The sequence below is a fragment of the Habropoda laboriosa genome, unplaced genomic scaffold, assembly GCF_001263275.1.
Source record: "Habropoda laboriosa isolate 0110345459 unplaced genomic scaffold, ASM126327v1 scaffold9, whole genome shotgun sequence".
NCBI lineage: Eukaryota > Metazoa > Arthropoda > Insecta > Hymenoptera > Apidae > Habropoda > Habropoda laboriosa.
Window position 1 is genome coordinate 111,950 of NW_017100191.1, and position 12,432 is coordinate 124,381.

General features: G+C 40.9%; 1 protein-coding gene across 1 annotated transcript in view; it reads left to right on the top strand.

The window, feature by feature from the left end:
• Nucleotides 1–5,483: 5,483 nt before the first annotated feature.
• Nucleotides 5,484–12,432, top strand: part of LOC108580219 — an 8,921-nt gene continuing 1,972 nt past the window's right edge. The window contains exons 1-3 of the mRNA XM_017943929.1: nucleotides 5,484–5,630; nucleotides 8,112–8,290; nucleotides 11,051–11,167. Of these exons, the coding sequence (XP_017799418.1) occupies nucleotides 5,484–5,630; nucleotides 8,112–8,290; nucleotides 11,051–11,167 (443 nt within the window). The remainder of the gene's footprint in view (nucleotides 5,631–8,111; nucleotides 8,291–11,050; nucleotides 11,168–12,432) is intronic.

Sequence of the window (12,432 nt, forward strand, 5' to 3'; positions counted from 1 at the left end):
CGGGGTATTACGCTAAATACATTCGCTGCGTTCTGTATTTCTTTTCCTTTCCTTCGACGAAAGTACTTTCTCCCCCGTGTATACTTTTCTCCTTTTCAATTTGTATTATGCGGAATTATTCCCGGGTTGAAGGATTATGGATTAAAATTAAGAACGAGCTGCAACAATGTGCGGTGCATTTAGATGGTAATAAAGTGTCGAAAGGAGGATGGGGAGATATTAATTGCACTCGTGGCAGTTTGTTAACGCGTTAACCTTTTAGATGCATAATTCGGATTATTTGCACGTTGCGAGTGAGTGTGTGTGTTCGCGCGTGTTCATTAGTAGGAAATTTGGTGTATCGGTTTGCTTTTGGTATTAATTGAACGTTGTAATATCGCGCAAAGAGTTGTATGATTTTGGTATAACGGTGATAATACAGGGCAGCTGAATCAGTGAGTATCGAGTGGATGCGAGATATATTCGTAAAGGGAGGTTGCAAGATAGATTTGAGGTGAAATCTCGCTTCGCATCGGTGTCCGTTTTTAATTCAGTGGGAGGAATATTTCATTTCGAAAATTGTATTCATAGAACGAAGAAGGCGAATTGGTGAATCTTTGACGATATAAAGATGCCCCCATTAGCGATATTAAGTTTCGTCTAGCGACACGGGGATGAATGAAAACAATCTCGGATCACGTGTGGTCCGAAATAAAATTCGAACCTGGAATACAAATTCTATCCACCCTTCCAGTTCAAAAGATTCCTCATATCCTACCGTACAAAGCACTCAGGAAAATTAAATTTAAAACAGATCAAAAGAAAAGGTTTATTATAACCTGACAGTGATCCTTAATTCTTTTTTATTACTGAAGATCGTTATTGTCGCTACACTCGTAGTGTTCGTTCTTTCATGTACCTACTGTATGATGAAAAATTTGATTTTTGCAGATCTTTGCTGGATCGTGATATTCGTTAGGTTTATTACTCTAAGTGAGAATAATTCGACGGAGAAAGGGTTGAAAATGAATACCCATGTCGGCGGATAACAGGAAATAGCAAACGTTCAATGTAGAAACGGAGGTAGAGGCACGAAGATTTATCGTGGTCGCGAAAAATCCGCAATTTCGTGCTGTTCCAATTATATTTTCAGGCGTCGCGTTCAGCGTGAAATTTCGCGAGGCCACGGACTTGAATGAGGGGGGCCTCCGATCCCCATCGTTCTAATTACTTGGCGAGCGATGATCCACGCGATCTTTCCTCCCTTTCTATTAATCCTGGATCCGGTGGATCGTATCGCGTAATTCATTCGGCTCAAAAAAAAATATGCGCCCGCCACACACGAAAATCCATATGCGTTATTTATTCACGGCTAGCTAGCTTTTGTGCACCTTTGCCGATTAATGTTTAACAGAGACGCTCGTCTTTTTATAATTCTTTACTTGTTCTTGACCGATGTTAAGAGATACAGACGACTTGGTATAGAGGAAAATCTAGTGTGAATTTGTTTGGAATGGAGAAAATCGTTGGTTTTGTTTAAGGGGTCTTCCTACTGTGACGGCTGAAAGACGCTTGATTTTTCGGAAATTTAAAACGAAGCAAGTGCTACACGTGTCCTTTTGCAAATTTCTGTGTTTATTCTATCATCGTTTGAGAAGACAAAAATATTTTTTATGAGGGAAAATATCCATTTGTTGTTAAATAGGACCACCGTGAAGAGAGAGCCTTGAAAAGTGTCCTTCCCGATGGCTGACATGATATCAGACGTTGTACCTATTCAAAATACAAAATGCGAACGTATTTTTAATCTGTGGACGTGTGACTATCGTCTGAACTAGAAAAATAGAAAGAAATGGCAAGGTTTCAAAGAAATTGTTTTCGATTTTAGCAAAAAGAATGATGGTTTTTTCGACCGCAAAGACTGAATTTTGAAAATATTTGCACAATTCTAGTTTAGACGATATACCTGAATATACCTGACAAATTTGGAGTGAATCGGACTTTTGGTTTTTCGGTAATCATGTCAGCCATTTTCGAAAATGCTGATTCGAGAAAAACGCGTTTAAAGTTTGAACTACAGTTTAAGACTGTATAAAACCGCTTCCTTTGAAGGCATATATCTCTGCCAATTTTGGGAATTAAGCTTTAAAACTTCGTGGACATATTTTCGAGATGTTGAACTATAAGAAAATGCCAAAAAATTTGATTGAACCCGTCACAGTAGGAAGATCCCTTAAGGGGTTAGATCACACTTGAGGTCTGAAAGTGACACCTAACTTTGGCATTTTTTAAAAAGAAAATAACGAATCCAATTGAAAACTTTTCGGAATGGCTTTATTGTACTACTTTTAGAGAATTCGAAGGTATTTTTTCATTTAATTTCTTTACAAAATGACGGCGCTACAGCCGCATCGCCGATCTTCTATTTCGGACAGATGCCCCCACGATGTTGTCCTCTGCTGCCACATTGTTTGCCTCAGAACAGAATATCAAAAATTTTCATCATCTGCATGCTAATTACTACAGAAGTACGTAGGATTTTTGAAAAATATTGAGTTTTATTAAAATGGTGAACATATGAAGAAAGAATCTCAGCGGTGGTCTAAGGTACGCTTAGTGTCCCGTCAGAATGAGAATAAAAAAAAATTATAATACGTTCTTTGCTATTATTTAATTACTTCTTTCACTTCTCAACAATTTCGTAGGTTCTCCTTGTTTAATATCCTTTCCCGATCATTAAGTAAATCATTTTTCAAGAAAGTTAGGAACTAAATATCCTTCTAGCAAGGCTTCCAAGCAACCTCTCGAGTGAACTTCCAGTTATCCCCTATTTCTCAAAAACTTCCAACGATCCTCCACTTTTTTCTAAGACCAAACCTGCAAACGATATGTCTGATAGAAATTAATCTTTCGCCAAGACTTTCTCTTCTTGACAGAGTAATTTATCTACAACAGATCGAATAAACGCAGCTCCTCCAATCAACTTTTCCTATATTTGTCCCACAGTCATATAAATTGTACTGTACTGGAATGTGGTTCTTCAGCTACACTTGTCCTTTATAAGCGTGGAAAATGCTCATAATATGCCATACTACATCTTGTATAATCATACTCATTATAGAGCCAGGCCAAAAGTATTAGGCGCTTCATAAAATATGAATTATTTGGAAGTGACGTGGTGTAAAATAATTACTCGCCAAAGTTGCTTAACAAAAATATATTTATTTGAATCCGATAACGCTTAACCTAATTTTGAAGTGTAGGCGACGCGATGAACGTAGAAAGAAAGTCTACGACAAAAAGCCTCGTGCCTTTTTCGGGGCTCCCTTAAGTAGCCCCTTTTCCCTGGGAAAGTCCCAGGAAGTGGGGGCGTGGGCCTGCATTGCCGAGGGAATACTCTTGTCCTCGAGGACGAAGAATCTCGGAGATGTTTGGAAAAACATCTCTCGATTCTTCGCCTCGAGGGCCAAGAGACGCCAGGCCTAAGTGCGTGGCCCCCCTGTGGCGGTCGCCACAATTATTTAAAAATATGTTTGTATTAGGAGAAAATCGAACCATTGAAATGTAGAAACCATCATTTTTTATTAATTTTGTCAATATTTTATTATTGACAATCGCATCAATTTCTTTCTGACTTTTACCCTGTAAAAAAAAAGAAGAATTAACTTGCGTGGATGGTGCTCACACAGTTCACTCTTCTTTGGCATGTTCCAAGGAAAACTTTTGAACTTTCAAAATATTAACAGCAAAACTAAAAACAAACTGACGTGCGTTACCAGGAGAGTACTAACAGCAGACTGTAACTTTTAGAAAGAAACAACATAAAATGTAGACTATGGATCGCTCGGTTGTTTTATGGTCAACTATAAACCTCGTCGATTGTTTTAAAATTCCTTTGAACTGGCCGACAATGGACGGCGAACAATAGAAAGTTTTCAAAGAAAAATTTTTCTCAGTAAGTTGCAATAGTAAAGGTGCTTAAGGCGCTTTTAGCCAGGCTTGAATGTAAAAACAATAACAAGATTGACTTCGAAGGTCTCACTGGTGTTAGTAGAATGCTCGACTGTCCACAAAATTGAAGTTCCTTAACCCCTTAACGTTCATATTTTTCTCAACTTGATGTGCCAAAACCGATAAGCTTTATTTTTTTTCATTATTTCCTAGGTGTATAGAAATAAGTCTCCCTATTTATTTACAATGCCGTAACTTACGTTTTTGCTATGAAATAAAAAGAATAATGTAGCTTCCCTTGGACTGCAATTCTTTCGAAGAATTTCGCGAGGTCGTAAATCCCTCTTACACTCTAGGTGACGGTACAGGTTTGCTGCCCAATTGAGAAATTGATCTCTTTTGGTGGTTCCAATTAAGATGAGAGAATTTAGAGAATTTTATTATCCCGACTGAATTTACAACTGTTGATGAGAATGTTGATGAGTATTGTACTGTGTTTGGCTGGGCTGGGTGCCACTGCGAGAGCGAGACTCCAAGCGCTGGTCAGAGAATGAACCGTGGAGTCGTCGCCCTGACGGAAAAGAGCATCGGTTATGGAAAGGAGAGGTTCGCGAGGTTTTCGTTTCGTCGATGCGTTCGCTCGAGGAGGTTTATTGCGGGCCGATGTGAGTTTGGTACCCCGGTCTGGCGGTCGAATTTGACTAATGAATTTTACGACGATAATCCGCCAGGCCGGGGTTTCCTCACGTGCATGGCGACGCAACAAATATCGTAATATGAAAAGTGAAGAAAAAAGAAATGAAACAAAATTGCACTTTCTGGAGGATTATGAGCGTTAACCCTTTGGACTCCTCTGTCGAGTGTGACTCGATATCAGTTTTATTCACAGGTATGAATGAAGTAATTTTTAAATTGCCAGTTTAAATATGTATTATATTTTGCAATACTTTTTTTACCTAAATGAGTGTTAGGGATTGGGTTTATGACATGGACGCCTATTTACGTTATTTTTGAATGCGCCCCTTTCAAATTGGCGACGAAGCGCAGGAAGCGTTTTACGACTGTAGAGAAATAAAGTTTCTGCGGGCCACATGCCTTCCTGGTGCTCACTCATGGACAATGAGCACATACATATGACCCTTAATGCTATTTTCAATATAATTAGTAAAAAAAAAATTGTTTAAATCGGTTCCTATCAGCCGAATGTCTTTTGAAGTGCATTTCATGCAAAATTCTTAAAATTGAAAAAAAAATTTGAAGTTCAAAGGGTTAAGGGGTAAATGGTTTAAGGTTGAGCATGGTTAAAACAGAACACGATCGGTCTGGTATAGTTTAACAGGTAATTTAAGGCGACTTAACGATTCCGCCTTAAACTGTCCCGCTAAACAGCCCGAGAAATGTTCTAACCACCATTGCCAGTCTCATTATATCATCCGGTATTTCGAGTCACTTAACGTCTACGCTAGAACGAAGTGGTTCGATCGAATTCTTTCTGGTCACCTGGTTGACCGAAGCAATTTCTCAGTAGTATTGTACAAACCATCGTCTCTACAATGAGTCTGTTCTTTTTATTCCTGTGGATACAATTCTCTTATCTGCATAGAGCAAGTTCGTGTGAATCGAGGAACAATAGCGTCGAAAGATCTAAAAGGGAATTCGACGCGAAATACCTGGTGTTCCCGGAAGGAAGCAACGTTCAAGTGAGTCTATTTCCTCGATGGAACTTGTCGACCGTCCTGGAACACTGTATTTCCCTTAATCACCTAGCGGAAAACTTGCTTATATCGTTCAACAAACAGAGCACGTCTGTCCTCGCCACATCTTAAGTGGATAAGTTCGTAGAACTTTGCCACGTAAACGTTGACCTGATAATTTCTAATAAGGGGGCTACGTTTTGGCCGCGCGCGGAGTCATCCGCTATGTTAACGGCGATCCCATGGAAAATTCACGCGCTAAAAGGAGCTAAAAGCAGTGAACGTCGGTAATTGGGTGAAATGAATCGTTAACGCTCGGTAAAGAAAACTCGAATGTGCTGTTCAAATAATACCGCGATACTTAAACATTTTCACTGACGCGATAGTTATGAATTTTTTAATTATTTTGCGTGATAGGAGTTCCTTATTTGATATTTACATTTACATCAGCTAACACGTGATACGATGCATGCACGCACTTCTACGAACGCGTAATTTCACGTTGTGCCTTTTATATCACTTTAAGCGCCGGGCCCGCCTAAATGCGTTTTCACATGTTTGTGCAGAAGGAAATATTATATCTCTGGAACAGCAACTGGCTCGATATTTGTATCGTTAAAAATCGTCGCTGTGCCTGTAATAAGCACTGTGTCAAATTTTTCAATAGAAATTTTCCATTTTACAAGAGTTATTTTATTTGATTTTGTAATAGTGCATATTTCTACAAAACTCGTAATATTGAAGCGCTTTAAGTAACAAAATAGCCGGCTCTTTAAGTGATATTGTGTATTAACCCTCGGACAGCGGATGGTGCGACAGTCACACGCACGTCGAATAGCGGGTCAAATGTGACCCAATACTAAAATCGTTCTCGTGCGCAAGTGAAACTAAATTTTTTTTTATTTTACTAGGCATTGTTTTGTTTAAAATTATACAAACACACTATGATCAATGTAACAAACATATTTATAATACCTCTGTTTCGAATGCCGGTGGAAAACAAGAGGCATCCGAAAGCCGGGTCAACGGTGACCCGGTATCCGCCGTCCGAAATTTACATAGTGATCTATTGTGAGAAACAGCGTACATATATACAGGGTGGAAAACTTTGTCCACGTGGAATATTGGGTTGTTCGGAAAGTTCGTAGCGAAATTTAAACCGCCGTATCTCTGTTCCTAATTGACACAGCGATAAAAGTTGAACGATATTTTTCTACACAATCGAAGGTGAATCCAACGCACTACTCAAATTATTCGTAAGATGAACAGGGGCGGATATAAATCGAACTATGTTTTCTACAGTGTAGCGTGTATGTTGAATTTTTCATGGTAACGCTCCACCGCAGAAAATATTCAGCTTGTTTTTGTTAAAAACCCTGCGATACGAATAGGCGAAACGGGGTCAACGAACCTTGGCCGCAGCCTTCCGACGTTCGTTGTTATTAAACAAGAGCGAGTGTGTTTGTGCGAATGCGAGGGATGCGTGTTGCTAAGAGAGTGAGTGAGAGTGAGAAAGAGCGAGCGCGGATCGCGAAGACCTTATAAATAGGGAAAACAATAGCGAGGGTCGTTCATTCTTCCTGCGAAGCGATAAAGCGTTATCAGTGTTGTTTATCCTAATTATATTTTACCAATTTCTAATTGCGTTTTGCATTCCGTTTCCTACAATATACTTCGTTTTGGGAGTAATTTTAGGGGTACAACGGATTTATCTTCAAATCACGAGTAAAATACCTTTTGGTTTTTGTCGCATATCTCGATTAGAAACAGAGATATATCAGTTTGAATTCTTCCGACATTTCGCTACGAACTTTCCGAACCACCCGGTATGTACTTCCCTGTTCACCTTATGAATAATTTGAGGAGTGCGTTGTGTTCGTCTTCAAATAACGAGTCAAATACTTTGTCGCTATCTTAGTTGGAAACAGAGATACGATGATTTGAATTTTTCCTGAATGTCGCTATGAACTTTCCGAACCACCCCCAATAATATAGAAAAATGTTGTATACAAAATTTGGGAGGCACAGCGTGATGCAAATACTTTTTGCGTGAGTGGAAGGCGTACAGGAACTTTCAAGTCATTTCTATTTTTTTTAAATAGAATGCTATATATATATTTTTATCACTTACATGATATTCCAGATAGACAAAGTTTTTGCACCACCCTGTACGTTTGAATTGGTTTTATCCGAAAATCCACCGTATCTAGTCAATGCGTCAACATTCCTGTCATCTCGCTTCCATAAAACATCGAATTCACAGAGACATTTTAACAACTTGCCTCTTCGAATCTCCAAATGGCCATTATAATATCACCCCTATCACTCTGAAACTTCATCGATACTTCACTATCCACATTTCACGCCTTAAGTAACTCGGAAGATTTCGCGCGAGGTTGTTGCTCTTATAATCCGAGGAATGTTCGTTCCCTGAGACACGTAAAGAACCCATTAAATCAGCCGTACATTCCGTTCAATCGTGCGTAGTTAGTATACTGCATGACCATCAGCACGTACGCGAAGCCTTCTGGAATGTTTACCATTGGTTTGACGGCTGGGCAAGCATGGGAGCTACCCTCGAGGAGCACGCTGTCTGACAAGTTCGAGGATTATCATCGTCGAAGCAGGAGGCAGCTGTATCGTAAAGTGGAGCTGCTCCTTGCCAGGTGAGTATCGAAGAAGAAAGAAAGAAAAAAGGAAAAGGAACGAAATAGTAGGAGGTAAAACCCTCTTCGTTCATTTTTCTCGTCTATCTGTCCGTTTCCACTTTCCTTCATCCGTTTCTCGGTACGATGAGGAATTCCAGGCGTGTTTCCCGGCCGTTTCGCCGCTTCTCGCGATGTTGCTTCCTGATTTCTCCGCCTTGGAGAGATCAAAGAAGGTTTCGACAGAAAGTTTCATACGTTTTTCTGCAACAGAGACACTCTCCCGGCTGATTCGCGGAAACGTGCAAACGTGCAAAGCGTGAGCTTGTGAATTCTTTATCGGATTGCTCGAGATGATTTTTGGGAGATTTCAAAGTTGAGGATATTTTCTTTTTTGTTTCGAACGCGTTGGAAAGAGCGAGAAGTGAATTTCCTTGGTGTTTCGAATTTCACAGTGAAAATTCTTTTATCGTAACAATCTCTAATTTGAATCACAATAGAAATTTCGCAACAGCTCTTGGTGAAACGAAGTTTCTGCGATCATCAAAGTGAGAGAGAGAGAGCTCTCGCAAATGCAAGATTTCCATGCATTTACAATTAATTCGATCACTCCATTACCTCGAATCGGTTTTCTTGTACCGTGCGCCTCGACTGTCCATCAACAACAAAGCCCGCTAATCGAATGAAAGCGCTCACGAGTCTTTCCTTCCGCTTTCTATCGCGAAAACTGCTCGAGGGGCAGGCAATTTCCACGTAAGCCGTTTATTGTCTCACCTCCACGAAATAAATACCCCTCGTCTCTGCCCGCTATTCCAAGGGCCCGGCGTCATTGTTCAGAAGGGTCTCTTCATTTTCGACCAGCTTGAAGGACCGTTTCAGATGTAAAACAGGCATTTTTTCCGTCGATAGTGCGGCCATCCACTTCAACCGGATTACTCGTTGGATAATCGTGGAAAACGACAACCGGAAGGTTAAGTAGTCGGCTCTCGAACCTTTCCCGGCCACTTCAGCTTGCACAAACGTTGACCTGCATGGGCGAGAATGGCGGAAGGCGATCGCGAAACGCCGCCGATAGAACTTTCGCCGCCTTTCACCCTGCTTCAAAGCTCTCTATTGCGTTTTTCCCCCCTGCTTCGTTCTCCGCTTTGCGGCTCTTTAGCCGTGTCCAGAAGAAACTGCCGGACGAAACAAAGCCTCTTGGCTGAGCTTTCGACGTTTCTGACTCTCCCCCCCTCACTCTCTATCTCTGTCAGGGTTGAGATTTAGGGGCAAAAGGGAAACGAAAATGGAGATACAGAGAGGGAGAGAGAGAGAGTAGGGACGGTGAAAGGGCCGAGCAGCTTGCCGCGGATTCACCGTGATTGTGCGGTTCTGAATCGCGTTAACGATAAAGCGGCTCCTTTCGAGGCACGCCTCGTGATTTTAGGTGGTCGAACGAACGTATAGGGCATAGAGAACGTGGATCGCTTTGTTTCACTCGGAATAATGCTTCCTTGGGCGCGTGATTACGCGCGAAACGTTGAAACGTGGCTAGAGTGCCTCGAGTCGATTGGTATTTCGAGTTCTATCGTGGTATGTAAATATATTTTTCTTCATTTTTTCTCTCTTACATCGAACACATCGGTCAGTATATTTCGCGTCTTTGTTTTTGTTAGAAGAATCGATTTTACTTGGAATTAAATGTAACGTTTTCGCAAAGTAGGCCTGTACATTAACAGGTTTGGAGAAGTGGGGTCGGCGTTGGATTTCACATTTACCCCAGCGTGTGTTACGGTCAAAGGGAAGCGTTATCGATCGATTAAAACAGCCGTGTGTTGGTGGGCGTTCGTGTGGCCACCCATACTGCTTGCATAAATATCTTCGATTGGCCCGATATTGCCGGCCATTTGTCAAATTGCTGCATTGGAATTCGCCAGCGACGCCGACAAATGGCGGTAAAGATTAATTTTTATATTTACACTCGTTTCATTTACTCCGTCGCCGAAATTGATTTCACGTTCGTTCGCCCCTATTTTTCCCGCGCCTGCCTCTCTTTTACGATAAATACCCGTTTTCTCGTGAATCAGTAAACTGTCACCGGAAATACCGCCGTACTTCTCTCTGTGTACGTGTGAAACATTCCCGCGGAATTGTTCCGAAATTACTCTCGATACGTTTTGCTTCTCAATTTTCCCAAATTTCCAGATATAACTTCATCTTCGGTGTTCTCCAAAATGGCCGCCGCCTTGTAACCGTACACGAGCAAACGGGCAGCCAGAATTTCGAATGCTACACCGCGCTACAGTTACTCGTGACACTCGAGATGTTTTTCACGTTTCTATCGAAGTAAGATTACTTACGTCGCGTCTTCGCGTAACTTTGCTTCGACTCAGAAGTCTTCTAAATTCAATTTACGATCAAGGCCGTCCATTATAATTGCTACTGTTATTCAAGATTCGGCGCAGATTAGACTGTGATATTACTCAAATCTTAATAGTGGAGCTCGGAGGTCTATAATTGCCAGTATTTGCTCGCGGGCGCGAAGGGAGGGCCGGTATTAGTTAGAAAGGGCGGAGAGAGTGCTTGTAAACGTTCGTCGGTTTACACTGAACCACTTGGTGCTCGACTAGCATCAAGGCACGACGGTATTATCGCGAACTTAATGAATAGACCGCCGACTCCACGGACAGGCGCACGACGATAACGAACCTGATAATGATAAACGATTCGCCCACCCCTTTAACCACCCCCTCTCATCTCCTGTCTCTCTCTCTCTCTCACTTTCTCTGTTTAACCATGAAGTCGAGGCAAGGATGGAAAGGCCTGCGTCCTCAAGGCGATCTGCAGAGCGGCGATGAGAAGTCGAACGGAGATTGGCAAGCGTCCATTCATGGAGGAGATCATGCACGCCGTGTTCAAGTGAGTGATTTATTCAAGGTGATGTTTAGGTACCCTTAGGTTGGCTAACAAGGGATCGTCCTGAGGTGATAATGCTCCGAATTTGATGAAATTTTGAGACGTGGTGGATCACGGAAAAATATTTGACACGTATTTTTTTTATTATTGGCAATTGTTCACATCGAAGCGGTGAAAATCGCTGCGAAAGTTCAATTGCTAATTGCTTATTTTATAGAAGGAACTGCGGTAGAAAATGGATAAGAAAGTAGCAAATTTATTAGTCGAATGAAATGTATCGATTTTTTCTCACTTTACAGCAATATTGAAAAATTCAGAAAAATCATTTTGTAGCTTGAACTGACGAATTCTTGTGAAAAAAATTAAGTTATTATTTAAATTATATAAATCCAAGTTTACAATATGTTAAGAGTGCTGGGTGTAAATTTTGAGTAAAAAAATTTTGTTTAAATCTCTTTACCATCGCAATGTATGACATCAAAGGCCGCAGAACTTTGAATTTAATTTTTTGTCCGTAACTTGTACGAAATCGTCAATATTCACTTACAATTATTTCGAAGGGGTGCTTTTACCCCTACAATAGTTTCATTGCCGAGAGAAATAAATGGTTTCGTTGTTCTAATTTCAAATTTTTGTCGACACCGAACTTTGCAATTCTAATTGATCTGTCATCTGTCCCGATCTATAATCATACCAGATCCTATTCTCAAGCACAGAAATAATTACAATAGTGTTTTTGTGAGCGTGTCCCTTGCTGGTGAAGGCTTTCATTGATATGAAATTGGAAACGTTTTTTCAATCAGCCGTCGATCGAGATGGAAAATTATATGAAACGGGAGAAGCGGGGAGGGATGATTGACGTGAAGATTGATTAAGGGAAAATTGAATAGCAAGGAGATGACGAACCAAATGGAAAACGCTGATTAATCAAATGTTCATCGACGTACGAGGGGTGAAAGTGAACGGTGAGAAGGTGACGATCAAAGTGGTCCGTGCCTCTGAATGGTTAAACGATGATTAGCAAAAAAGATTGATTAAGGAGATCGTAAAATAGTGGGGGTTAAAGATGGGCTAAATGAAAAACGTTGATTAATCGAACGATTCGACATTGGAAAAAACATGAAAAAATAGTAAGAGTCAAAGAAAGAAAGAAGAAAACAAAAAAACGGGGGAGAGAAGGAAGCAGAGGATGAGTGATGCATCCGCCATCAAAGTGTCGTCCCGTCTATGTCTCTCAGGAAGTCGCTCGAAGCTGCCAGGCGAGGCGG